The following is a 26,590-nucleotide window of genomic DNA, read 5'->3' on the forward strand; positions in this document are numbered from 1 at the left end:
GCCTCAACCTCCCGAGTTCAAGTGATTTTCCTGCCTCAGCCTCCTGAATAGCTGCGACTACAGGTGCGCGCCACCACGCCTGGCTAATTTTTGTATTTTTAGCAGAGACAAGGTTTCGCCATGTTGGTCAGGTTGGTCTTGAACTCCTGACCTCTGGTGATCCACCTGCCTTGGCCTCCCAAAGTGCTGGGATGACAGGCATGAGCCACCGCGCCCAGCCTTAATTTGTTCTTTTTCAAGGAAGTGAAACCTTCCTTCACAATTGCTATGTTGCATTAATCATTTCATGAATATTTGAGTGGCCAACAGACGAGGCAAACGAAATATAGGTGTGTACCTGCCTCATGGAACTTATGGATTGCAGAGGGAGACAGGTATTAAATATTCCTGCAAATAAATATGTGATTTCAAAGTATGATAAGTACTTCATAGAAAATATATAATAAAAAAAAGAAAATATAGAATGTTGTAACAGAGGAGAATAAAAGAGGAAACACTTGGTAGGTCAGCTGAGCAAGGAAGACCTCTTTGAAAAAGGGAAACGTTAGCTGCAGCCTGGACACTGATAGGCTGTAGGCAAATAAAGAGATGTGGGGAGAGCTTGTGAAGGCAGAAGCCACGTGCACCTGTTGCTTCAGGAGCCCCTCAGTGGACACTGTCGGAGGACAGGTGCTTTGACGGGCAGACAGGACTGTTTTCTTCCAAGGGCTGCAGGAAGCCCCTGAAGGGTTTTAAGCCTGGAAGTGAAATCCATTTTATATTTTAGAGGTCACTGTGGCAATTTTTAAATAAATGAATTGTATTCATACTTTTTCTAATTCTAAGTCTGTTGCTATTACCTATGAAGAAAATATATTTAACAATTTAAATAAGATAAATGTACTTTGTAAATAGGCAGTTATCCTTTGATGAGGTTTGTGGTGTTTCTATGTAAAATGTTAAGATAGTGGTAGGAGAACTGAGCTTGGGGGTTCCTCAGCATGGTTCATTGGCCACAGCTTTTGAAAGACAGGGAGGCGCACGGTGGAACTGAATTACTCTGGACTCTCGAGTCCTAGTCTGCCTTTGGACTTGCAGGTTCTAGGCACAGAGAGAGATGTAGAATTGTGTAGATTCTAAAGGGTGTAGAATTTGGAAGAAGATGATGGGAAGGTAGAAATATTTACGTGAATGTAGGCAGTATTGGAGCAGGAGAAAGGGAATAGCAAACAGATAAGAAGGGTCAGCGACTTTCAGCAACCTGAACCATTCACTTATTGCCCCATTTGATAACTGCTTTCCTCTCTACCTGCCTGTCTCTGCCCATAGATAGACTGAAATGCTGAAGTCAAATATGGATTTTGCAACTAAAATAGTGTTAGAATTTGAGCCTTTCAGTTCATTCTTTTTTGGGTATTATATTGATATATTTCAAAACTTCACATTAAAGTATAATCAACTATGTCCTTTTGTGGAAACAGGTGTTGATTTGCCATGCCATAGGAAAGCAGAAGATACACGTCTTAAAAGTAAAAGATAGTGATGGTAGAAAATTGCATTGGATATTTTGCAAAGATTTTTCTGTCCTTGAGCAGTATTTGATGGAGAAGTAAATGTTAATAAATATTGTTCTGGAATATAATTTAAAAATTCAATGTCTATTTTGACAGGCCAATAGCAGGATATGCTAACCTGTGTCCAAATATGATCTCTACCCAGCCTCAGGAGTTTGTTGGGATGCTGTCCACAGTGAAACATGAAGTTATTCATGCCCTGGTAAATTCTACCCTTATTGTTCTTTCCTTCATGCCTTGATTTTCTGCTTAGTATGTTCTCATTTTTATACATATATTCCATTTTAAGATGATGTGGATTCCTAGATTCACGTTCAATAAAAATACAAAAGTTAGCGGGGCATGGTGGTGTGCACCTGTGGTACCAGCTACTTGGGAGGCTGAGGTGGGAGGATGGCTTGAGCCCAGGGAGGTTGAGGTTGCAATGAGCCAAGATTGTGCCACTGCACTCCAGCCTGGTGATAGAGGCAGACCTTGTATGAAACAAACAAACAGAAAGATTTATAAAGCTTTTTCCTCTTTTAAAATTCTAAGATTGAAGAATGAATGATACTGAAAGGCCTATGGAAGTATATAGATACAGCAGAGCCCTGGGCTGCTGCTGCTGCTGTTTGGTTTTTAAGGCCCCATCATGGCCCACTGCAGCCTCAGCCTCCTGGGCTCTAGTGATCCCACCTCAGCCTCCCAAGTAGCTGGGACTACAGACATGTGCCACTACGCTTGGCTAATTTTGTGTGTGTGTGTGGTAGAGATAAGGTCTCGCTATGTTGCCCAGGCTGGTCTCAAACTCCTAGGCTCAAGTGATCCTCCTGTCTCAGCCTCCTAAAGTGTTGAGATGAGATGGGTGAGTCACTGTGTCCAGCCCTCTGCTGCTGCAACCTCCTGGGCTCAGATGATCCTCCCACCTCAGCCTCCAGAGTAGCTGGGACCACAGACACGCATCACCATGCCCTGCTAATTTTTGTATTTTTAGTAGAGATGGGGTCTCGCCATGTTGCCCAGGCAGGTCTTGAACTCCTGGGCTCAAGTGATCCCCCCGCCTCAGCCTCCCAAAGTGCTGGGATTACAGGTGTGAGTCACCGTGCCCGGCCCTTCTTCTGCCGCTTCTGATAACCATGTGAAAATCCTTATAGGGGGAAACCGCTTCCTCAAATTAAAGGAAAGGAAATTGTCAGCTAAATATTTTTTTTACATGTATATTTGAACACATATGAATGTTTATCTTCCCAGTAATTTTTAATTAAATTTATTGTAAGCAAGTGTCAGTCTTGGCCATGTACCTCAGTGTCCGGCTTCCATCTTTTCAGTTCTGGTCCAGCTGTTTTTCAGAAGTGATACCTGATAGCTGATACCTTCTCAAAAAAGGAAGAAGGGCCGGGTGCAGTGGCTCTCACCTGTAATCCCGGCACTTTGGGAGGATTCTTCTATATGTATAAGAAGGCCAAAATAACTTTAAAACGCAGACAGACTTTCAGAACTATTTCATAATGTACACACACACACACACACACACACAGCAGACAGGAATTAAAAACACAACAGCTGGTGTTCTTTATGGTTTTAAAATTCTAATGGTGCTTAGAAATATAAGACAGTAATTAATGTTTATAGTATTTATACTGAATATAAATTTAAAACGTGATGTATTTTAGAAAATTTCTCGTTAGAAATATTTACCTCAAGTAATCAGAATTTAAAATTTATAAATACGGGACACTTAATTGTTGTTCAATTCCAACGTATGAGAAGTTCCTACAGAAGCACTGGTGTGGTGCTTCTATGTACCGGTTAGTATCAGTGCTCTCTTTTGATCGCAGGCTTGTAGCCTGCCTTGATGTTTTTCACTTGAAGACATTTTGAACTTTTTCTTACAGGGTTTCTCTGCTGGGCTGTTTGCATTCTACCATGATAAAGATGGAAATCCGCTCACTTCAAGATTTGCAGATGGCCTCCCACCTTTTAATTATAGGTATTTTTATTGTTGTTCTTGTTCTTCTCTTTTAGGAGGGTGCTAAGACTAGAATCTGAGAATCATAGCATATTAGATGCCATAAATAATAATGTCTTCATGGCAAACCTAAGGAAATTGTAGATATTAAAACAAAATAGGGTATAAGAGGCCATTTTATGCAAAACACAACTTGTGAGATAGGCAATGTTTACATAATGATGTAAGTAAGGAGGAGAGAGATACCCACATGCGAGAACCATTCTTAAGCTGATAATTTGCAGTGCTTCCTTGCATTGAGGATATTCCTCAAAAGCATCAAACCTTCCGGCCAGTCACCGTGGCTCATGCCTGTAATCCTAGCACTTTGGGAGGCCAAGGTGGGCTGATTGCTTGAGCCCTTGAGTTCAAAACCTGCTGGGCAGCGTGGCAAAACCCTGTCTCTACAAAAAAATACAAAAATTAGCCAGGCATGGTTGCGTGCACCTTTAGTCCCAGCTACTTGGGGTGCTGAAGCAAAAGGATCAATTGAGCTCAGGGGGTTGAGGCTGCAGTGAGCTGTGATCACGCATCTGCACTCCAGCCTGGGTGACACAGGCACTGTCTCAAGAAAGAAAAGAGAAGCCTTCCAGTAAAAACGAAGATAATAGAGTAATAAATTCAGTTGTTACAGATACGAAGAATTGGAGTTGGCTTTAACTGTATTTGGGGAAACTGTTAATCTTGAAGTATGAATGGTAAAGAGAGATTGGAGTGATTAATAAGGTAAAAACTTTATTTTCTGGCTGGCTTTGTTCACTACTTATGTGTAAACATTGCCTTGCCATGGAAAAACAGGAATTAAAAACAACCTCTTGAAGGCATGGGTAGATGAACAGATACGTGATAACAAGTACAACAAAATGTTAATTACAGAATCTAGGTGAGCTGATTGATTATAAGGGTGTTTATTAAACAATTCTTTTAATGTTTTGTATGTTTGAATTTTTTTTTTTTTTTTTCCTGTGATGGAGTCTCGCTGTATCATCCAGGCTGGAGTGCAGTGGCGGGATCTCGGCTCACTGCAAACTCCGCCTCCTGAGTTCACACCATTCTCCTGCCTCAGCCTCCCGAGTAGCTGGGACTACAGGCGCCCGCCACCACGCCTGGCTAATTTTTGTATTTTTAGTAGAGACAGGGTTTCACCATGTTGGCCAGGCTGGTCTCGAACTCCTGACCTCAGGTGATCTGCCCACCTCAGCCTTCCAAAGTATTGGGATTACAGGCATGAACCACCACGCCTGGCCTATGTTTGAAATTTTTATAAAACAGTATTGGAAAAGAAAACCCTCTTTACGTTTTCTGTTCTTTTGCTGAGAATGAGAGATTTATAGGGAAAATGGTAGAAGTAGTCTAGGGAATAAGCCAGAAAAAAAAATGACTTAGGTTACCGGGAAAAATAAAAATTGATATCCATCGTAATTTTCTATAACTTTTCCTTGTCCAGTCTTTTAGGTTAATTTTCCCTTTCTAATCACGTTGTAGCAGTTCTTTATAAATTAGAGATATTACTCCTTTTTCATGCTTATTATAAATATTTATCCTAGTTGTTTATCTTTTTACTTCGTTTATCATGCTTTTGCCATGTATAGAAAAGTTTTTAAGTTTTTTATCATTAAATTCATCTATTTTTTATTTTTTATTTTTTATTTTTTGAGGCAGGGTCTCACTCTATTGCCGAGGTGGGTCTCAAACTCCTGGGCTCAGGCAAGCTTCCTGCCTCCGTCTCTCAAGCAACTGGGACTACGGTCACGTGCCACTCTACCCAGATGTTTTTCTCTTTGTTGCTTAAGGCCTCAAAAGATTATAAAAATATTCTCCTAAATTTATTCTAGTAAATTATTATTCGATTTCTTTACATTTATAGCTTCAATGCATTTGAAATTTTTTTTGATTTATGTATTTTGGGATTCTTTTGTAAGATGCATATATGTTTATAATTGTTATATCTTTATGCTGGCTTTACCGCCCCCCCCCCCCTTTTTTTTTTTGAGTCAGGGTCTCCCTCTATTGCCCAGGTTGCATTGCGGTGGCACAATCACGATCACGGCTTACTGCAGTGTTGATCTTCCCAGGCTCAGGTGATCTTCCCACCTCAGCCTCCTGAGTAGCTGGGACTACAGGAGTGTGCCACCATGCTCATCTAGTTTTTTATTTTCATTTTAAATTTATTTTATTATTTTTTGAGACGGAGTCTCACTCTGTTACCCAGGCTGGAGTGCAGTGGCACGATCTTGGCTCACTGCAACCTCCATTTCCCAGGTTCAAGTGATTTTTCTGCCTTAGCCTCCCGAGTAGCCGGGATTACAGGCATGTGCCACCACACCTGGCTAATTTTTGTATTTTTAGTAGAGACGGAATTTCACCATGTTTGCCAGGTTTGGTCTCATACTCCTGACCTCTAGTGATTTGCCCATCTCGGCCTCCCAAAGTGCTGGGATTACAGGTGTGAGCCACTGCACCTGGCCTATGTAGTATATCTTTTTATCCTTTTACTTTCCACCTATTTGTGTTCTTTAGTCTAACCTATGTCTCTCGTAGATATATAGTTAGAGCATGTTTTTAAATTCATTTTTCCAATTAACCCTGTTCTGCCTGCTACAGTGGCTGTCAGATTACTGGTTTTCACCATGATTGTGGGCTGTCGGTTTTCAAGGCTGCCCAAAAGCTGGAGAAAGGGCATGGAAACGCACCACACCGCTCCTGTTTCTACGGAGATTCATCCATTTTTCATGAATAAATGCTTTCTGCATTGCTATAAATCTTTGATTAATTTCCAAAGTTTAAGAAGTTGATTTCACCAAGTTGGGTAGTTTTCTCATTGCTTTCATAGAGGAGAGAATTTTGAGAGATTTTTACTCTGTCATTTTTGCTTCTGTCTTTCTGGAATTTATTTTTGTATGTGGTGAAAAAAGGATTTAACCTTTTTTTTCTAAACAGATAATCAGCTTCACAGCACAGTTATTAGATAAATTCTACTTTCCCACTAAATTAATATGGCATTTTGTTGGTTATGTTTCCTTATATACTTGGATATCTGTGAACTTGGTTTCATTTTATCCTGTACACTTGTCAAAAGGAAGTAATTCATCGTCATCTTAGCCAAGTGCTAGCTATGTGTACTTGAACAAGTTACTTCATCTCCCTGAACTTTTGTCTCTTTATCTGCAAAATTGTGATGATAATCTCATAGGGTTGTTGAAAAGATGAAATTTGAAAATACTTGTCAAGGCTAAGCCCAGTGGCACGTCTGTAATCCCAGAGCTTTGAAAGGCAGAGGTAGAAAGATGGCTTGAGGCCAGGAGTTCGAGACCAGCTTTGGCAACATAGCAGATAAAAAATAAATGTAAAAAATTTTTTTGGACTGGATTTCATTCTGTCACCCAGGCTGGAGTGCGGCTGTGTGAACACAGCTCACTGCAGCCTTGAACTCCTGGGCTCAAATGATCCTCTTGCCTCAGCCTCACAAGTAGCTGGGACTACAGGCACACACTACCATGCCTGGCTTATTTTATTTTATTTTATTTATTTTGTTTTTGAGACAGGGTTTTGCTCTGTCACCCAGTCTGGAGTGCAGTGGCACAAACATGGCTTACTGCAGCGTCAACCTCCTGGGCTCAAGTGATTCTCCTGCCTCAGCCTCCTGTGTAGCTGGGACCACAGGCCTGCACTGCTGCGCCCAGCGAATTTTTAAATTTTTTGTAGAGACAAGGTCTTCGTGTATTGCCTAGGCTGGTATCAAACTCCTGGGCTCAAGCAATCTTCCCACCTCGGCCTGCTGAGGTGCTGGGATTACAGGTGTGAGCCCCTGCACCCAACCAAAAAATTAAATTTAAAAAAATGTAGAAAGGAAAATACTTATCAAGTACTTTGTCTGACTTGGTACATAGAAGGTTCTCAAATATTTTAATTTCATATTGATATTTATAAAGACTTTTTACAGTAAATGTAAATATTTTTACATTTAAAATGGTGAATTTTCAACAATAATTGTGTTTTAATTCTATAATTACAGTCTGGGATTATATCAATGGAGTGATAAAGTAGTTCGAAAAGTGGAGAGATTATGGGATGTTCGAGATAATAAGATAGTTCGTCACACTGTGTATCTCCTGGTAACGCCTCGTGTTGTTGTAAGTATTACCAAACTTCACGTCTCATGAGCCATCTGTTCTTTTCCTTTACTGTGGTCCTTTCTTTACTCATCGTTATTGTTTAAGAACTTGTAATATTTTAGAGCCGATAGTAGGAAAAGTCACATAAAGGCAGTGCAATAAAGCTACGGGCCACGAGAAATCTGAGGAGATGGAAACTTGTCCATGGCCCTCACGGCTCCCATCCCACCCAGTGCTTTAGGCCAGTGCCTTCTCTGGTGTGACGCCTCTTAGGACCACTGACACCATTTCTATAATGACTGATCATTTTCTTTGTTGTCTGTATTAGTCAAGGTTCTCCAGAGAAACAGAACCAATAGGATGTGTGTATATATCTATACATATGTGTACACAAAGAATACGAGAGAGGAGGGGAGGAAGAGATTTCTTTTTTCTTTTATTTTCTTTCTTTATTTTTTTTTTGAGACAGGGTCTCACTCTGTCACCCAGGCTGGAGTGTAGTGGTTTCGGCTCACTGAAACCTCTGTCTCCTGCGCCACAGTGATCCTGCTACTTCTGCCTCCCAAGTGGCTGAGACAACAGCCACACACCACCATACCCAGCTAATTTTGTTTATTTTTTTGTAGTGATGCGGTCTCACTATGTTGCCCAGACTGGTCTTGATCTCCTGGGCTCAAGCAGTCCTCCTGCCTCAGCCTCCCAAAGTGCTGGGATTACAGGCATGAGTCACCACACTTGGCCAAGGGATGACTTTTAAGGATTTGGCTCACATGACTGTGGAAGGTGGGTGAGTTCAAATCTGGTGGGATAGGCCAGCAGGCTGGAGACTCAGGGGATTGTTGCCCTTGGAGTCCAAAGGCAGAATGACTTCTTGTTCAGAGGAGGTCAGTCTTTGTTGTCTTCCGGCCTTCTCCTGATTGGGTGAGGCCTCCCCACATTATGGAAGGTGATCATTACTTCAGAGTCCACTCACTGCAGTGTTACTCTCATTCAAGAGAACACCTTCACAGAAACATCCAGAATATCTGGGCCGAATATTTGGGTACCATGGCTATTCTCCTTTCCCCTTTTCCTTGACTTTGTACAGCTCTCTGACTTACAAAGTTTTGCACTGCTCTTGGGCTATTTCCCATCTCTGGAAATCTCCAAAGGACAGATAGAACCCAATGAGCAAGGTTTTATTCTACTGAGCAACTTTTTTTTTTTTTTTTTTCTGAGACAGTTTCCCTCTTGTCTCCCAGGCTGGAGTACAATGGCACGAGCTCGGCACCCTGCAACCTCTGCCTCCTGGGTTCAAGTGATTCTCCTGCCTCAGCCTTCTGAGTAGCTGGAATTACAGGCTCCCGCCACCATGCCTGGCTAATTTTTGTATTTTTAGTAGAGACGGAGTTTCACCATGTTGGTCAGGGTGAGACCCTGTCTCAAAAAAAAAAAAAAGAAAAATGGAAATTTCTTCCTCCCCTCATCTCATATTCTTTCTCTATGTGTACGTATGTATAGATGTATACACACATCCTATTGGTTCTGTTTCTCCGGAGAACCTTGACTAATACAGACACCAAATGATCCGTCATTATAGAAATGGTACCACTGATCCTAAGAGGTATCACAACAGAGGGGCCACTGGTGACCTCAGGTGATCTGCGCGCCTCGGCCTCCTGAAGTGCTGGGATCACAGGTGTGAGCCACTGTGTCTGACCAGAACAGATTTTTTGAACAGCTAAAAGTGACAAACCTTTAGTTAGACTAAGATGCAAATAACATAAGAAATGAAAGAGGAGACATTACAGCTGATACCACAGAAACACAAAGGATCATGAGAGACTATTATAATCAATTATATACCAACAAACTGGATAACCTAGAAGAAATGAACAAATTCCTAGACAAATACAACTTATGAAGACTGAATCATGAAGAAATAAAAAATCTGAACAGGCTAATAATGAGTAATGAGATTGAATCAGTAATAAAAGTCTGCCATCAAAGAGAAGCCCAGGACCAGGTTCACTGCTGAATTTCACCAATTGTTTAAAGAAGAACTAATAATCCAGTCCTTCTCAAACTTTTCCAAAAAATTGAAGAGTAGGGATTACTTCCAGACTCTTTTTACCAGGGCAGCAATACTATAATAACAAATTTAGACAAGGCCATAAGAAAAGAAAATTACAGGCTAATATTCTTGGTGAGCATAAGTACAAAAATTTTCCAACAAGATACTAACAAGCTGAATTCTACAACACGTTAAATAGTTCATCCATCATGATCAAGTGAGATTTATCCCCAGGATGGCTGAACATAGCAAATCAGTAAATGTGATCCATCTCACTGACAGAATGAAGGACAAAAACCATATGATCATCTCAATAGATGCAAAAAAATCATTTAGCAAAATTCAGTATCTTTTTATGATAAAAAACTAACCAAATTAGGTACAAAAGGAAGGTACCTCAGCACAATAAAGGCCATATAATAGACACCCACAGCCAACCTTATTAGTGAAAAATTGAAGAGTAGGGATTACTTCCAGACTCTTTTTACCAGGGCAGCAATACTCTAATAACAAATAACATTTTTGGTCATTTATTTGTACTAATAACATTGTTTGTCATGTACAGTTTAGCTTGACTTCATGGGGACACAATTAGTGCCTCAGATAGTATGAATTTTTTAAAAGCCATAGAATATCTGAATTCTAGTATTGGAGAGTATTTGGAAATTATGTATTACAACCGCTATCTAAATGTCAGAACATGAATGAAAATATCTCACAAATTAGCCTAACATTTTTGAAGAGCTACAGCCCTTGGAAAGCCTTTCCTCCAAGGTCTGGAACACTCTTACCACTTGTACATAGTATTGGAAGTCATCACAAGAGCAGTCAGGCCGTAGAAATAAAGGCATCCAAATAGGACCGGAAGAAGTGAAATAGTTGCTGTTTGCTGATGATGTGATCTTACATATAGAAAACCCTAGAGACTCCATCAAAAAATTGTGAGGATTAATAAATACAGTAAAAGTTGTAGGATACAAAATCAACACACAAAAATTAGTAGTTTTCTATATACTAACAGAAAACTACCTGAAAAAGAAATTAAGAAAACAATCTCATTTACAATAGCTACCAAAAAAAAAATTAGGAATAAATTTAACCAGGGAAGTAAAAGACCTGTACACTGAAAACTAGATGAAAGAAATTGACACAATAAATATAAAGGTATCCCATGTTCGTGGATTAAGAAAACAATCTCATTTACAATAGCTACCAAAAAAAAAATTCTTAGGAATAAATTTAACCAGGGAAGTAAAAGACCTGTACACTGAAAACTAGATGAAAGAAATTGACACAATAAATATAAAGGTATCCCATGTTCGTGGAGTAGAAGAATTGTTATTGTTAAAATGTCCATACTACCCAAAACAGTCTACAGATTCAGTGCTATCCCTATCAAAATTCCAATGTCATTTTTCACAGAAGTAGAAAAAAAAATCCTCAAATTCATATGGAACCACAAACACACCAAAAAAAAGAAAAGCCAAAACAAGCATGAGCAAAAAGAACAAAGCTGTTCAGGCAGTGTGATGCCTCCAGCTCTGCAGTATTTCCAACTGTGCTGCAAAGGAATAGTAATTAAAATGTTATGGTCCTGACATAAAAATAGGCACATTGATGAATGGAACAGAATAAATTATGATTAATTTATTGATTTTATTATGATTAACCAATTATAGTTAATTGATTTTTAATAAAGGTGCTAAGAATACACAATGGGAAAAAGTCTCTTCAATAAATGGTGTTGGGAGAACTGGATATCCATATGCAGAAGGAGGAAATTTGACCTTTATCTCATACCATATGTACAAAAACCAACTCCAAACGTATTAAATAAACTTAAGCCCAGGAACTGTAAAACTACTAGAAGAAAACGTAAGGGGACAACTACATGACATTGGTTTGGGCAATGAGTTTTTGGATTGGACCCTCAAAGCACAGGCAACAAAAATAAAAATGGACAAATGGGATTACATCAGATGGAGAAGCCTCTGCACAGCAAAGGAAACAAAAGTGTGAAGAGACAACCTAGAAACTGAGAGAAAATATTTGCAAGCCATACATCAGAAAAGGTGTTAATATCCAAAATATGCAAGAAATGCAAACAGCTATGTACAAACAGCCCATTTAAAAAATGGGCCAAGGACCTTTGGAGAAATAAAAAAATTTCTCCAAAGAAGACATGCAAATTGTGAACAGGTATGTGAAAAAATGCTCAACATTACTAATCCTTAGGGAAATGAAAATTAAAAGCACAATGAGATGTCATTTTATGTCTGTCAGATGACTTTTATCAAAAAGACAAAAGAGTGCTCACTTTGGCAGCACAAAGACTAAAATTGGAATGACACAGAGAAGATTAGCATGGTCCCAGTGCAAGGATGACATGCAAATTCGTGAAGCATTCCATATTTTAAAAAGAAAAGAAACAAAAGATAAGAAGTGTTGGTGAGGATGTGGAGATAGTATAAATTAGTACAGCCATTATGGAAAACTGTTTGGAAGTTCTTCAAAAAACTAAAAATAGAATTACCATATGATCCAACAATCCTTGTTTACACAAAAGATTTGAAACCAGTTTGTCAAAGAGATGTTTGCACTCCTGTGTTCACTGCAGCACCGTTTACAATAGCCACATTACAGAATCAGCCTAAGCGTCCATCAGCAGATGAGTGGGTAAAGAAAGTGTGTTATATACAATTGACCCTTGAACAACATAGGTTGGAACTGCTCAGGTCCACTTATTTGTGGACTTTCTGTCACCTCTGCCACCCCTTAGACAGCAAGACCAATCCCTCCTCTTCCTCCTCTCAACATGAAGACAAGGATGAAGACCTTTATGAGGACCCACTTCCACTTGATGAATAGTGAATATATTTTCTCTTCCTGACGATATTTTTTATAACATTTTATTTTCTCTAGCTTTATTGTAAGAATACAGTACATAATACATAAAATATACAGTATATGTGTGAAATGACTGCAGTTATTGGTAAGGCTTCTAGTCCACAGTAGACTATTAATAGTTAAGTTATGGGGAAATCAACAGTTACACACAGATATCAGACTGCACAGGAAGTTGGCACCACTAACACAATGGAATACTAGTCAGCCTTAAAAAGGCGGGAAATTTTGTCATTTGTAAGAACATGGGTGAAACTGGAGAACATGATGCTAAAAAAGGAACAGAAAGACAAATACCTAATGTTTTCGCATTTCACATGTGACATCTAAAACTACTGAACCCCGAAGCAGAGGGTAGTGGTTATAGAGGCTGGGGTGGGGGGAAATGGTAAGGTGATGGCCAAAGGGTACAAAATCACAGGCAGGAGTAACACTTTTTTTTCTTTTTTTTTGAGATCTATTGCACAGCGTGGTGAATATGGTCAATAACAGTGTATTGCACAGATTTAAATTACTGAGAGTGAATTTAAAATGTTCTCACAAAAAATGAGTATTTGAAATGATGGCTATATTAGCTCGATGTAATTATTTCACATTGTATTCGTAAATCATAACATCACTGTACACAATAAATATATACGGTTATAACTTGTCAATTTAAAATAAAATAAAAAAATTTTAAATTGTTATTGACATGAGTTACAACTGTCAATCATCCTAGTCTATAACATTTTTTAGCTATACGGTACAAAAGTGAAAATCTTCAGAGAAGAAAAGATACTAAGAGAAGTAGTAATTTCCTAGCAAAGAAGAGTGTGACTGCATTAAAATATGTAATTATATTAAAAACCATATTTTAAAAAGAAATTCTCGTTTCTCAACGAAGTAATTCTCTAATGTTAACTTATTATATTCATGTGATGAAAAGTTTGCCATTATCTTACGGTACTTTTGTACCATATTTGTTTCTGATTTTTTTTCTGGTTTAGGAGGAAGCACGAAAACATTTTGATTGTCCAGTTCTGGAGGGAATGGAACTTGAAAATCAAGGTGGTATGGGCACTGAGCTGAACCATTGGGAGAAAAGGTTATTAGAGGTCAGTTTGTTTTTAAATTTTCCTAGACTTTGTTTAATGAAAATAATTCGTAATTATGGTAAAAGTTATTCCAGCAGGTTATAAACTGAAAAATGTTTAGGTCCCTTTACCCTTTCAGCTCTCCAGATGCACTTTCCAGATACAATCACTCCTTATGTTTTTTGTGCATACTTTCATAAATGTTATATATGTATGTGTGTGCAAACACATGCAGAATTGTCTATTTTTTCATGGGTTCACATATTTATGCAACTTTTTTCACTTTTTCCAAGGCATTGTAGGTGCTTCTGCTATAATGCAATGTATGCTTCCCTGAAAAACCTTTTTCTTCAAAATTGGACAGTAAAGATAACAAGACTTGTGGGAAAAACAAGTAAACAGATCACTAACAGAAACAAATAAGTCATGTAGAACTATGAGCTCAGTTTAAAAAAGACATCAGATTTTCAATAAATGAAGTCCTGTATCTACTCTAGTATTTCTTTTATTAACATTTTTATATTTCTTAGAGACAGGGCCTCACTGTGTCATCCAGGCTGGAGTGCTGTAGCTATTCACACGCATGATCATAGCACACTGCAGCCTCAAACTCTTTTGGGCTCAAGCAGTCCTCCTGCCTCAGCCTCCCAAGTACCTGGGACCACAGGCACATACCACTGCACCCAGCCTACTCTAGTCTGTTTGTTCTTTCTTTCTTTTTTTCTTTTCTTTTCTTTTCTTTTCTTTTCTTTTCTTTCTTTCTTTCTTTCTTTCTTTCTTTCTTTCTTTCTTTCTTTCTTTCTCTTTCTTTTTCCTTCCTTCCTTCCTTCCTTCCTTCCTTCCTTCCTTCCTTCCTTCCTTCCTTCTTCCTTCCTTCCTTTTCTTTTTCCTTTTCCTTTCCTTTTACTTTTCTTTTTCCTTTTTCCTTTTCCTTTTCTTTTTCCTTTCTTTCTTTTCTTTTCTTTCTTTCTGTCTCACTCCACTTGGTCAGGCTAGAGTACAGTGGCATGATTTCAGTTCACTGCAGCCTCAACCTCCTGGGCTCAAATGCTTCTCCCACCTCAGCCTACTGAGTAGCTAGGAATACAGGCATGTGCCACCACACCCAGCTAATTTTCTTTTTGTACTTTCAGTAGAGATGGGTTTCACCATGTTGCCCAGGATGACCTCAAACTCATGGACTCAAGCAATTCACCCGCCTCAGCCTCCCGAAGTGTGTGGTTACGGGCGTGCACCACCACGCCTGGCTACTCTAGCATTTCTTTACCTTCAACATCAGCAGTAATAATAACCCATGGTAGCTGGATAGGGGATTGTAAATCTGAGTATTGAGGACAGGGGTAAAATGTGCATAGACTTGTGAGAACCATACAGTAAACACTTGCACGCAGAGCCGCTGGCTACACCGAGCAGCACAGTGTACACAGTACAGCATTTTTGTATTGCTGTGTTTGGCTGTCTTAGTATACTTGGTGTTTAGGCCTCATCACAAAATAGTCACATGCAGGGAAAAATCAATGAACCAACGTGATTCGTTGTTATACTGATACCATTCCCTTATTTACAAATTCCACATGAGCTCATTCACATGGCAGAAACACGCTTTCACAGAGTAAACTGTATACTTGGATCTACTCATTTTTTCTATATGAATGTAGCATAACCGTTCTGTGTTAATGAACACAGTTCATGGTTTAAATTTTGTATTTTAGAAAATGTAATGAGCAACTTATTTATATCTGTGATACCCAGGATGGGGTTTCAGTTGGTGTTTTTAGATTCAACTAAGCAGTCAAACTCACAGGACCTAATCAAGCCATGTTGGGAAAAGATTCCCTTCGAGAAGGATATTAGAAGGAACACACAGCGTGCCAGCACAGCAGAGCCAGGCATTCCTCTTGGGCTCCACATAGCAGTGGAAGGGCTGTCATCTGTGTCTCTCTCCTCCCATGCAGCTCAAGTACCAGAGCACAAGACCACAGTAGACAGATGGGAGGACCAGCCTGGCTTAGAAAGATATGTCCCAAATAGAAACCGGTATCTTTTTATTTTTAGAGATCTGCTTAAATAGATAGTTGCAGCTTATATACATCATGCCTAAAGTTAATAAAATTATGGAAAGAATGAAATTAATGCTTGTGATTACTGTTCTTGTCTAGGTGACCACAAAGTAGCAATGATGGAAACTTATGGAAGACACGTACATTTATTCCTCCCATGGGAAGTGTGGTTTCTTTTCCTTAAGAAATTTTCTCAAGTGACTCCCTTTAGAAAACTGTAGATTGGCCAGAAATGAAAATGTTTGTGCTTTTCAGCAGAAGCGCTGACAGTAGTAATTTCATTAACTTCTCTCAAATCAATTTGTGTCCTTGAACTATTTTTTTTTTAAGCATGGTATCACAGTACTTGAGATGGCCATCTGGTGTTCGGTGGAAAGATTTAAAGAACACTCAGAACTGTCCAAAGATGAAATAAGCTCTGTAAGAGGCAGTGAAGTCCTCATCATCAGGTGACCTCCTGATAGGAATTGTATGATATGAATTAAAATATTGGGTAGATGGTAGAGCATGATGATATTTTAGACCTTTCAAGGAAGTCCTTTTACCCCATGATTCGGTCCCAGTTGTTTTGCACGTTAGCACGTTTCTGTGATCACAGAGTTGAAGGTGATGAAAACATTTTCAGTGTAATTCAGACAGCTGTTCTCCCTGGCCCCAAATTATCTGTGCATTTGCCTCAGTCACCCACTTTGCTTTACCTGGAGAGTATAATATTTCTGTAGTATTTCTGTTTCCATATAGATTTATCTTCATTCATCACAGAGTTCTAAATGCCAGCTGCCTGCCATTCCAAGGGAATCGAACACAATGGAAGCACTTAGGGTAGAAAATAGATTTCACTTCAAGGTTCAGTCTAGTCATCTTAAAGGTTGATGTATTTCACCACTTTTAAGTGAATGTCTTGTCAGCCTCTCACAGTTGAAACATTTTAAATATATATATATCAGAGGAATTACAGAAAGTATTAGGAGTTGCAGAGAATCTAGTCTAATTAAACTCTGTTGGTGATTTTCAGAATGAAGCGATGACTGGTTCTCACACTCAGAATCGAGTACTCTCTCGAATCACTCTGGCATTAATGGAGGACACCGGGTAAGACAGCTGTGACAAGAGGATATGAATTGTTTATTAAAATGAAATCAATACTGAGCTCATAGCTCAAGAAAATGCTGACATTTTATGCTGAAGCAAAATATACTTATTTGAATCTTGTACAGTTAGCTGTCCATTATTCATACCAACTCCATTCATTCATTCAATAAATACTTTTGTTGTTTGTTTTAAAATAGGATCTCACTCCTGTTGCGCAGGCTGGAGTGCAGTGGCAATCTGGACTCACTAATCCCGGACTTCCCGGGCGCAAGCAATCCTCCCACCTCAGCTTCCTGAGTAGCTGGGACTACAGGCACGTGCCACCATGCCTGGCTAATTTTTTGTATTTTTAATAGAGACGGAGTTTTGTCATGTTGCCCACGTTGTTCACAAACTTCTGGGCTCAAATGATCCACCCACCTTGGCCTCCCAAAGTGCTGGGATTACAGGCCTGAGCCACCTCACTTGGCCTCAATGAATGTTTGAGGCCCCGAGACATAGTAATAATTAGGACAAATCCCTGATAGGATTTATTTTCGAATAAGCAGAGGCTGAGCCAGTATGAAGGAAAAGACTAAACAATTTTTAAATTATGAAGGAAAGACTAAACCAATTTTTAAATTACGAAGGAAAGACTAAACAATTTTTAAATTGTTTTTATAAACAGTGGAACTTTCAGATGGGAGACAGATGAAATACTGTTTTGTTTATTTTTTTAAGTAGAGACAAGGTCTCACTCTATTGCCCAGGCTGGTCCCAAACTCCTGGGCTCAAGCAAGCCTCCCGCCTTGGCCTCCCAAAGTGCTGGGATTACAGGCATGAGCCACCACGCCTGGCAGAAATACTGTTTTTAAATGAAATCTTTTATACAACCCCTACATATAAAAAACATTAAAGCTGCTTTAGTAGAAGCATTGTTACCTCTTACTCTTTCTAAGACAGCCTGAGAGAAAATGAGAAAATTGAATCAAATTTGAAAATTAATGGTAGAGGTGATATTTAAACCATGAAAATTATTGGCACTACCTTCACTGTTGAGAGGTCAAAGAGGTAAAAGGATTTAAACACATAGAGGTTATTCTTTTTTTTTTTTTTTTTTTTTTGAGACGGAGTCTTGCTCTGTCACCCAGGCTGGAGTGCAGTGGTGTGATCTTGGCTCACTGCAACCTCCACCTCTCAGGGTCAAGCGATTCTCCTGCCTCAGCCTCCTGAGTAGCTGAGACTACAGGTGTGCATCACCACACCCGGCTAATTTTTGTATTTTTAGTATAGATAGGGTTTTGCCATGTTGGCCAGGCTGGTCTGGAACTCCTGATGTCAGGTGATCCGCCCACCTCGGCCTCCCAAAGTGCTGGGATTACAGGCGTGAGCCACCATGCCCAGCGTATCTCATTGAGTTTTATGAGACTTAAATGAGTTAATATCTGTAAAGCTCTTAGTGCAGCGCTTGGCACATTGTGAGTGCCAACTAAGTATGAGCATCATATAAAAACCCGAGCTAAAGCCTCACGAAACAATACTTACCCTTATCACCTACAGTGCAGTCCTTTATTGTATTGAGTTTTTAAAGAGAGAGAAAGAAATGTTAATCAAGATCCACTAAGTTGACTTCACAACTCACTAATACTCAGAAACCCTCTGTTTCTAATCCCCCCCTACTCCCTCACTAGTGCTCATCCTTCTGAGTTGAGCTAAAGTTGCTTCCTCAGAAAAACCTTTCCGAATTCTTCAGACTAACTTAGGTTTTTCTGTTACTATGTTCCTGTTAGCATCATATACTTCTCCTTTGGAATACTCATCACACTTTAAATGTTTTGTTTTAATATCTGTCTTCCCTACTAGATTATGATCTTCATGAGAGCAGGTTCTGTTTATTTATTCACTACTGTAGCCTTCATTTAACAAAGTGCCTACCATGTGACAAATGCTTAATAACTGTTGACTGCGAATACAGAAAGAGCTGCAAAGAAATGGTTATCAGGAAGGTCTCATGATGTGTAGCTGGAGTGCCCACCTGGGGATGGAATAACAGCGTCGATACGATATTCTGCGCTCATCGACATGTACCTTCACAAAGGAGTCTACTTACTCCACATTTTATTCACAGGGCTAAGGGCTTCTGAACCTGAGCACTGCTAAAATAATTGCTAGTGCACAACATTAGGGGCACCTGTCACTATCTGGACAGTTTGACCTTGCTGCGATACCAACTTAGCTAGTAGCGTAACTCACATTGTAGTTGCAGAAGTTGCAGGCATTTTGGCATTGGAGCACTGCGGCTCCTTCAGTTTCTCTCTGAGTGAGAGTTTTGTTCTTTGACAGGAGACAAGTTTTGGAAGATGCTACATTACACATTTGTTTGATTTTGCAGTAAGGTGGTACAAGTGGAGGGGATAATTCTTATCTCCCCAACTTTCGAGCCTATTTTTTTCAATATTTTTTTTATTACATTTTTTTATTATAGAGATGGGGTTTCGCCACATTGCCCAGGCTGGTCTCAAACTCCTGAGCTAAAGCGATCCACCCACCTTGGCCTCACTAAGTACTGGGATTTCAGGTGTGAGCCACTGTGCCCAGCCCTAAGCCTATGTTTTTATTTACTGTTTTGATAATGCTAAAGGAACAAAATATAATACACACAGGTAAGAGACGATTTCGTATAATTTTATAACTTTTGCAAGCTAATCTTGTCTCTAAAAATAAATAAAAACTAAAACAAATTGATTGCCCTCAATTAAATTTGTCTGGAAACTCAATCAGTGCTTTCTTTTTTCTCTTATTAGAACTTTTTTTTTTTTCTTGAGACAAGGTCTCACTCTATTTCCCAGGCTGGAGTGCAGTGGCATGATCCTGGGCTGAGGTGATCCTGCCATCTCAGCCTCCCAGGTAGCTGAGACTAAGTACACACCACCGCACATCTGGCTAACTTTTTGTATTTTTAGTAGAGACAGGGTCTCACCATGTTGGCCAGGCTGGTCTCGAACTCCCAACCTCAAATGATCCAACCGCCTCAGCCTCCCAGAGCGCTGGGGTTACAAGTGTGAGTCACCGCGCCCAGCTTGGACATTTAAAAAGTATTGGACATAGGCTGGGCACAGTGGCTCACACCTGTAATCCCAGCACTTTGGGAGGCCAAGGCGAGTGGATCACCTGAGGTCAGGAGTTCGAGACCAGTGTGGCAAACATGGTGAAACCCCATCTCTACTAAAAATGCAAAAATTAGCCAGACATGGTGGCGCACGCCTGTAGTCCCAGCTACTTGGGGGGCTGAGGAAGGAGAATCACTTGAACCTGTGAGGGAGAGCTTGCATTGAGCTGGGATCTTGCCACTGCATTCCAGCCTGGGTGACAGAGCAGGACCCTGTCTCAAAATAAAATAAAGTGAAAATTACAATAGAAATTTTACACTTATGTAAAAGTACAAAAGTATTTAATACCTCCATCATAAGCCTGGTTTGTGTAGCAGTCCCTGTGCGGCAAGAACATTGTGAATGATCACTTACGGTGATGGCCTCTGGCCTCCAAAATCTCTCTTAAGGTCCTAATGTGCTCATTGTTGAGGTTCTCAATTGTTATGCTAGAGTTGTTTTTAAAAGGACAGCAATAAAAATTGCTTTGTTTGAATTATTCCACAGCTGGTATAAAGCAAATTACAGCATGGCTGAGAAGTTAGACTGGGGCCGAGGAATGGGCTGTGACTTTGTCAGGAAGAGCTGTAAATTCTGGATTGATCAGCAGAGACAAAAGTAAGAATGCATTTCCTCACAGTGTCATTGATTACACAGTTCCTTTCTGATTTTATTCTTTATCCTAAGCCTAAAATGCTAACTATTTTCAAAATGTAGTCTGAGCAGTTCAATTTTAAGATATATAGAAAGCCATCTATAGATGGTTGGTAGTAATATTGTAAGAAGTAGCTGTAAGTAGTTTTTAATCATATACTAAAGGGATCCACAGTGAGGGGCCCAGAGCCATGGACATTTCTTTTCAGCTTATTATAACTCATAAATATATATATTTTACACACCTTTTGTTTCTTCTGTCATTTGTGTTGTTTTCTTCAGAGAATGCACCTGTAAATATAGATGCAAATATTGATTCAATATCACAAAAAAGCACTTTTGAATAGGGGTTTCCAAATCCAGATGCATTATCATAATCACCTAGCAAGCTTTTAAAAAATACAGAGTAGGTTTGACATCTATCTATATATCATCTTTACAGATACATATCATACAGAGTAAGTTTAACATCTATCTATATATCATCTATACAGATATGCATCATACAGAGTAAGTTTAACATCTATCTATATATCATCTATACAGATATATATCATACAGAGTAAGTTTGACATCTATCTATATATCATCTATACAGATATATATCATACAGAGTAAGTTTGACATCTATCTATATATCATCTATACAGATATATATCATACAGAGTAGGTTTGATATGTATCTATATATCATCTATACAGATATATATCATACAGAGTAAGTTTAACATCTATATATCATCTACAGATATATATCATACAGAGTAAGTTTAACATCTATCTATATATCATCTATACAGATATCATACAGAGTAAGTTTAACATCTATATATCATCTATACAGATATACAGAGTAAGTTTGACATCTATCTATATATCATCTATACAGATATATATCATACAGAGTAAGTTTGACATCTATCTATATATCATCTATACAGATATGCATCATACATAGTAAGTTTGACATCTATATATCATCTATACAGATATATATCATACAGAGTAAGTTTGACATCTATATATCATCTATACAGATATACAGAGTAAGTTTGACATCTATCTATATATCATCTATATAGATACATATCATACAGAGTAAGTTTGACATCTATCTATATATCATCTATACAGATATATATCATACATAGTAAGTTTGACATCTATATATCATCTATACAGATACATATCATACAGAGTAAGTTTGACATCTATCTATATATCATCTATATAGATACATATCATACATAGTAAGTTTGACATCTATATATCATCTATACAGATACATATCATACATAGTAAGTTTGACACCTATATATCATCTATACAGATATATATCATACAGAGTAAGTTTGACATCTATCTATATATCATCTATACAGATATATATCGTACAGAGTAAGTTTGACATCTATATATCATCTATACAGATATATATGTATAGAGTAAGTTTTAAGTCCATGATTCATTTGGGTTAAGTTTTGTATAAGGTGGGAGGCTTAGATCAAAGTTTGTTTCTTTGTGTACAGATAGGCAATTGCTTTAGCACCAGTTGTTGAAAAGGCTATCTTTCCTTCATGGAATTGCTTTTGTGCCTTTGGCAGAAACAATCAATTGCGTGTATTTGTGGTGATCTGTTTCTGTTTCTGCGTTTTCTATTCTGTTCCAGTGATCCATGTGTCTATGCCTCCACCAATAACACACAGTCCTTAATTACTGTAATTATTTAATAAGTCTTGAAATTGGGTAGACTGATTCTTTCCACTTTATTTTAAAATTGTTCTGGCTGTTTTGGTTCCTTTGCATTTCCATCTACATTTTACAATAATCTTGTCTGTATCTGCCAAAAAACTTGCAAGGATTTTGCTAGGAGCTGCATTAACCCTGTGTGTCAGTTTGAGGAGAATTGACATTTTTACTGTGTTGAGTTTTCCAATCCATAAACATGGGAGAAAACATTCAGTCTTTCATTATTAAATATAATGTTAGCTGAAGATTTTTTATACATGTTCTTTATCAAGTTGAGAAAGTAGCTCTCTATTCTTGTGTTTCTGAGAGCTTTAATCATGAATGGATATTGCCTTCTGTCAAGTGCTTTTTCTACTTTAGTTGATATGCATAATCAAGTGATTTTTTTTGCCTGTTAATATGGTGGATTTCATTGGTTGATTTTCGAATATTAAATCACCCTTGCATTCCTGGAGTAAACCCCACTTGGTCATGGCTTATAATTATTTCTGTATGTTGCTGAATTCTATGTACTTTTATTTTGTTGTGGATTTCTGTTTTTATATTTGTGATGAATATAGATCTGGAGTTTTCTCTTTTTTCCCCAATTATCTTACCTGTAATTAATCAGTATGGCTCTCAGAACAATTATATTATGCAGTTAAACTTGATCTTTTTCAAATCTGACACATTTTGAAAAACAGGTATATCCTTCCAGTAAGAGAGATTTTAAAAAAATAGTAAGAAGAAGAAAATTTATGAAATACATAATAATTATTACTAAATGAGCAAATAATGGGCTCCCCTGTCATAATATTGGCTTGATTTAAATTATTATTTATGACCAGACATGGTGGCTCACACTTGTAATCCTAGCACTTTGGGAGGCGGAGGCAGGCTGATTGCTTGAGCCCAGGAGTTCAAGACTAGCCTGGACAACATGATGGAAGCCCATCTCTACAACAAAATACAAAAATGAGGTGGGCGTGGTGGCACATGCCTGTAGTCCCAGCTACTCAGGAGGCTGAAGCAGGAGGATCATTGAGCCCAGAAGCTCAAGGCTGCAGTGAGCTATGACTGCACCACTGCACTCCATCCTGGGCAGCAGAGTGAGACCCCATCTCTACATAAATAAAAAAATGATTTATATAATACTCTGAAGTAATAAATCCCAGTATATGATGAGGTGTTTATCATGCTTTATTTTTATTTTGATTCAGTTCAAAATATTTTTCTCTTTCTTTTAATTCAAAACTCTTGTGTCACTTCAAGTTCAAAATATTTTTAACTTTCTCTTGAGATTTCTTCTTTGACCACTGTATTATTTAAAAGTGCTTTGTTGGCCGGGCGTGGTGGCTCAAGCCTTTAATCCCAGCACTTTGGGAGGCCGAGGTGGGCGGATCACGAGGTCAGGAGATCGAGACCATCCTGGCTAACATGGTGAAAGCCCGTCTCTATTAAAAACACACAAAAAATTAGCTGGGCGTGGTGGCGGGCGCCTGTAGTCCCAGCTACTCGGGAGGCTGAGGCAGGAGAATGGCGTGAACCCGGGAGGCGGAGCTTGCAGTGAGCAGAGATCTCCAGCCTGGGCTACAGAGCGAGACTCTGTCCCAGGAAAAAAAAAAAAAAAAAAGTGCTTTGTTTAATTTCCAGCTATTTTGAGATGTTCCAGCTGTCTTTCTGTTACAGATTTCTAGTTTAATTCCATTGTTGTAATCTTAGAGCAGAACATGGTATGAGTTCTCTTTTACATTTGTTAAGGTGTGTTTCATGGCCCAGAATGTGGTCTGTCTTGGTGAATGCACCTTGTAAGCTTGAAAAAAATACGTTGTCTGCTGTTTTTGGTTGAAGTAGTCTGTAGAGTCAGCTATATCCAGTTTGTTAGTGGTGCTGTTCGGCTCAGCTATGTCCTTACTGATTTTCTGCCTGCTGCATCTGTCCATTTCTGAGAAACAGATATTCAAGTCTGCAGTGATAATAATGGATTCATCTATTTCATCTTCACTTCTATCCATTTTGGCTTATGTATTTTGACACTTTATAGTTAGGTGCACCCATGTTTAGGATTGTTATATTTTCATAGAGTACTGATTCCTTGATCATTTTGTAATTCTTCTATCTCTGATCATTTTCTTTGAAAAGAAAAAAGTTCTTTTTTGTACCGTCTTTGTCTAGTTTTTGTGTCAGAGTAGTACTAGCTTTATAAAACGAACTAGGAAGTGTTTCCTCCTCTTCTATTTTTCTGGAAGAGACTGTATAAAATTGATGTTAATTCTTCTCTAAGTGTTTGGTAGAATTCTCCAGTGAAACATCTGGGCCTGGAGATTTGAAGTCTTAGAATTGTGAATTATTGTGAATTAAATTTCTTTAATGGTTACAGGGCTATTCTTATCATCTGTTTCATAGTGCATGAATTGTGGTAACATGTTTTTTGAGGAATTGGTCCATTTTGTCTAAGTTTTCAAATTTATATGTATAGGGTTTTTTGTAGTATTCCCTTGTTATCCTTTTGACATCTGTAGGGTCTGTTTTAATTTGTAATTTTTGTTGGTACATACTAGGTGTATATATTTATGGGGTAAAGGAGATATTTTGATATAGGCATACACTGTGAAATAATCTCATCATGGAGGATGGGCTGTCCATCCTATGGGGTCTGTTGGGATATCTCTTTTCAGTCCTGATATTGGTAATTTTGTATGTTCTCTTTATCTTTTTCTAGATGTTTGCCAATTTTACTGATCCTGAAGAACCAGCTTTTTGTATTGTTGATGTCTTCTATTTTTTTTGTTTTCAAATTCATTGATTTCTGCTATATCCTTCCCACTGCTTGTTTTTGGTTTATTTATTTAATTATTATGATGATTATTTTTTGAGATGGAGTCTCACTCTGTCGCCCAGGCTGGAGTGCAGTGGCACAGTCTTGGCTCACTGCAGCCTCCGCCTCCCAGGTTCAAACAATTCTCCTGCCTCAGCCTCCCAAGTAGCTGGGACTACAGGTGCACACCACCACACCCCACTAATTTTGTATTTTTTAGTAGGGATTTCACCATGTCGGCCAGGCTGGTCTTGAACTCCTGACCTCAAGTGATCTGCATGCCTTGGCCTCCCAAAGTGCTGGGATTATAGGTGTAAGTCACCATGCCTAGCTTTCTTTGTTTTGTTTTATTTTTAAAGACAAGATCTCTTTTGCCCAGGTTTGAGTGCAGTGGGTGCGATCATGAGGCTCCCTGCAGCCTTGACCTCTTGGGCTCAAGCGAACCTTTCTCCTTAGCCTTTCGAGTAGCTGGGACTACAGGCACACACCACCACACCCAGCTAAATTTTTGTATTTTTGTAGAGACAGGGTTTCACTGTATTGCTTAGGCTAGTCTTAAACTCCTGGGCTCTAGCAGTCGGCCCACCTTGGCCTCCCGTGAGCCACTGTGCCTGGCCTATTTTTCTCTTCTTAATCTTGATTTTTGAGATTATTGATTTGAGATATTTCCTGTTTCTAATGTAGCTATTTGTTGCTATAAATTTTACTCTCAGCATTTCTTTAGCTTTGTCTCACGAATTTTAATATGTTATATATTTTTATTTTCATTCAGTTCAATGTATTTTTAAAAATTTTTCTTTGAGATTCTTCTTTGACCCATGGATTATTTAGAAGTGTGTTGTTTATTATACAAATATTTGGAAATTTTTCTGTCATTTTTTGTTGTTGAATTGTAGTTGGAGAATATATGCTGTATGATTTGAGTTCTTTTAAATTTGTTCAGGTTTGTTTTATGGCCCAAGATATGGTCTTATCTTGATGTATTTTTTTTTATTTTTTAAATTTTTTTGAGATGGAGTTTCACTCTGCCATCCAGGCTGGAGTATAGTGGTGCGATCTTGGCTCACTGCAGCCTCTGGTGCCAAGTTCAAGCTCTTCTCCTGCCTCAGCCTTCCAAGTAGCTGGGACTACAGGTGCCCACCACCATGCCTGGCTAATTTTTTTATTTTTAGTGGAGATGGGGTTTCATCCTGTTGACCAGGCTGGTCTTGAACTCCTGACCTCAGCTGATCCGCCCGCCTTGGCTTCCCAAAGTGTTGGGATTACAGGCGTGAGCCACCGTGCCCAGCCAATCTTGATATACGTTTCATGGGCACTTGAAAAGAATGTACATTCTGACGCTGGGTGGAGTGTTGTATAAATGTGAATTACATCCTGTTGGTGGATGATGTTAAGTCCTTCTATATCCTTGCTGATTTCCTG

At 38.7% G+C, this 26,590-nt stretch overlaps 1 protein-coding gene and 1 non-coding gene across 8 annotated transcripts in view; both read left to right on the plus strand.

Annotated features, from left to right (window-relative positions):
- LMLN (leishmanolysin like peptidase) overlaps positions 1–26,590 on the plus strand; it is a 104,791-nt gene that overhangs the window by 34,955 nt on the left and 43,246 nt on the right. For 5 of the 7 annotated variants that reach the window (XM_063622188.1, XM_063622187.1, XM_063622192.1 and 2 more), the window contains exons 7-12: positions 1,650–1,755; positions 3,428–3,522; positions 7,556–7,673; positions 13,602–13,709; positions 16,764–16,840; positions 20,476–20,586. In XM_063622188.1, the coding sequence (XP_063478258.1) occupies positions 1,650–1,755; positions 3,428–3,522; positions 7,556–7,673; positions 13,602–13,709; positions 16,764–16,840; positions 20,476–20,586 (615 nt within the window). The remainder of the gene's footprint in view (positions 1–1,649; positions 1,756–3,427; positions 3,523–7,555; positions 7,674–13,601; positions 13,710–16,763; positions 16,841–20,475; positions 20,587–26,590) is intronic. The other 2 variants (XM_063622189.1, XM_063622190.1) reach the window with 1 other exon arrangement.
- LOC134733413 (U6 spliceosomal RNA) lies at positions 12,018–12,124 on the plus strand. Its single transcript, XR_010116851.1, has one exon. It is a non-coding gene; the product is annotated as a U6 spliceosomal RNA (small nuclear RNA).

This window comes from Symphalangus syndactylus, chromosome 17 (genome assembly GCF_028878055.3).
Source record: "Symphalangus syndactylus isolate Jambi chromosome 17, NHGRI_mSymSyn1-v2.1_pri, whole genome shotgun sequence".
Lineage (NCBI taxonomy): Eukaryota > Metazoa > Chordata > Mammalia > Primates > Hylobatidae > Symphalangus > Symphalangus syndactylus.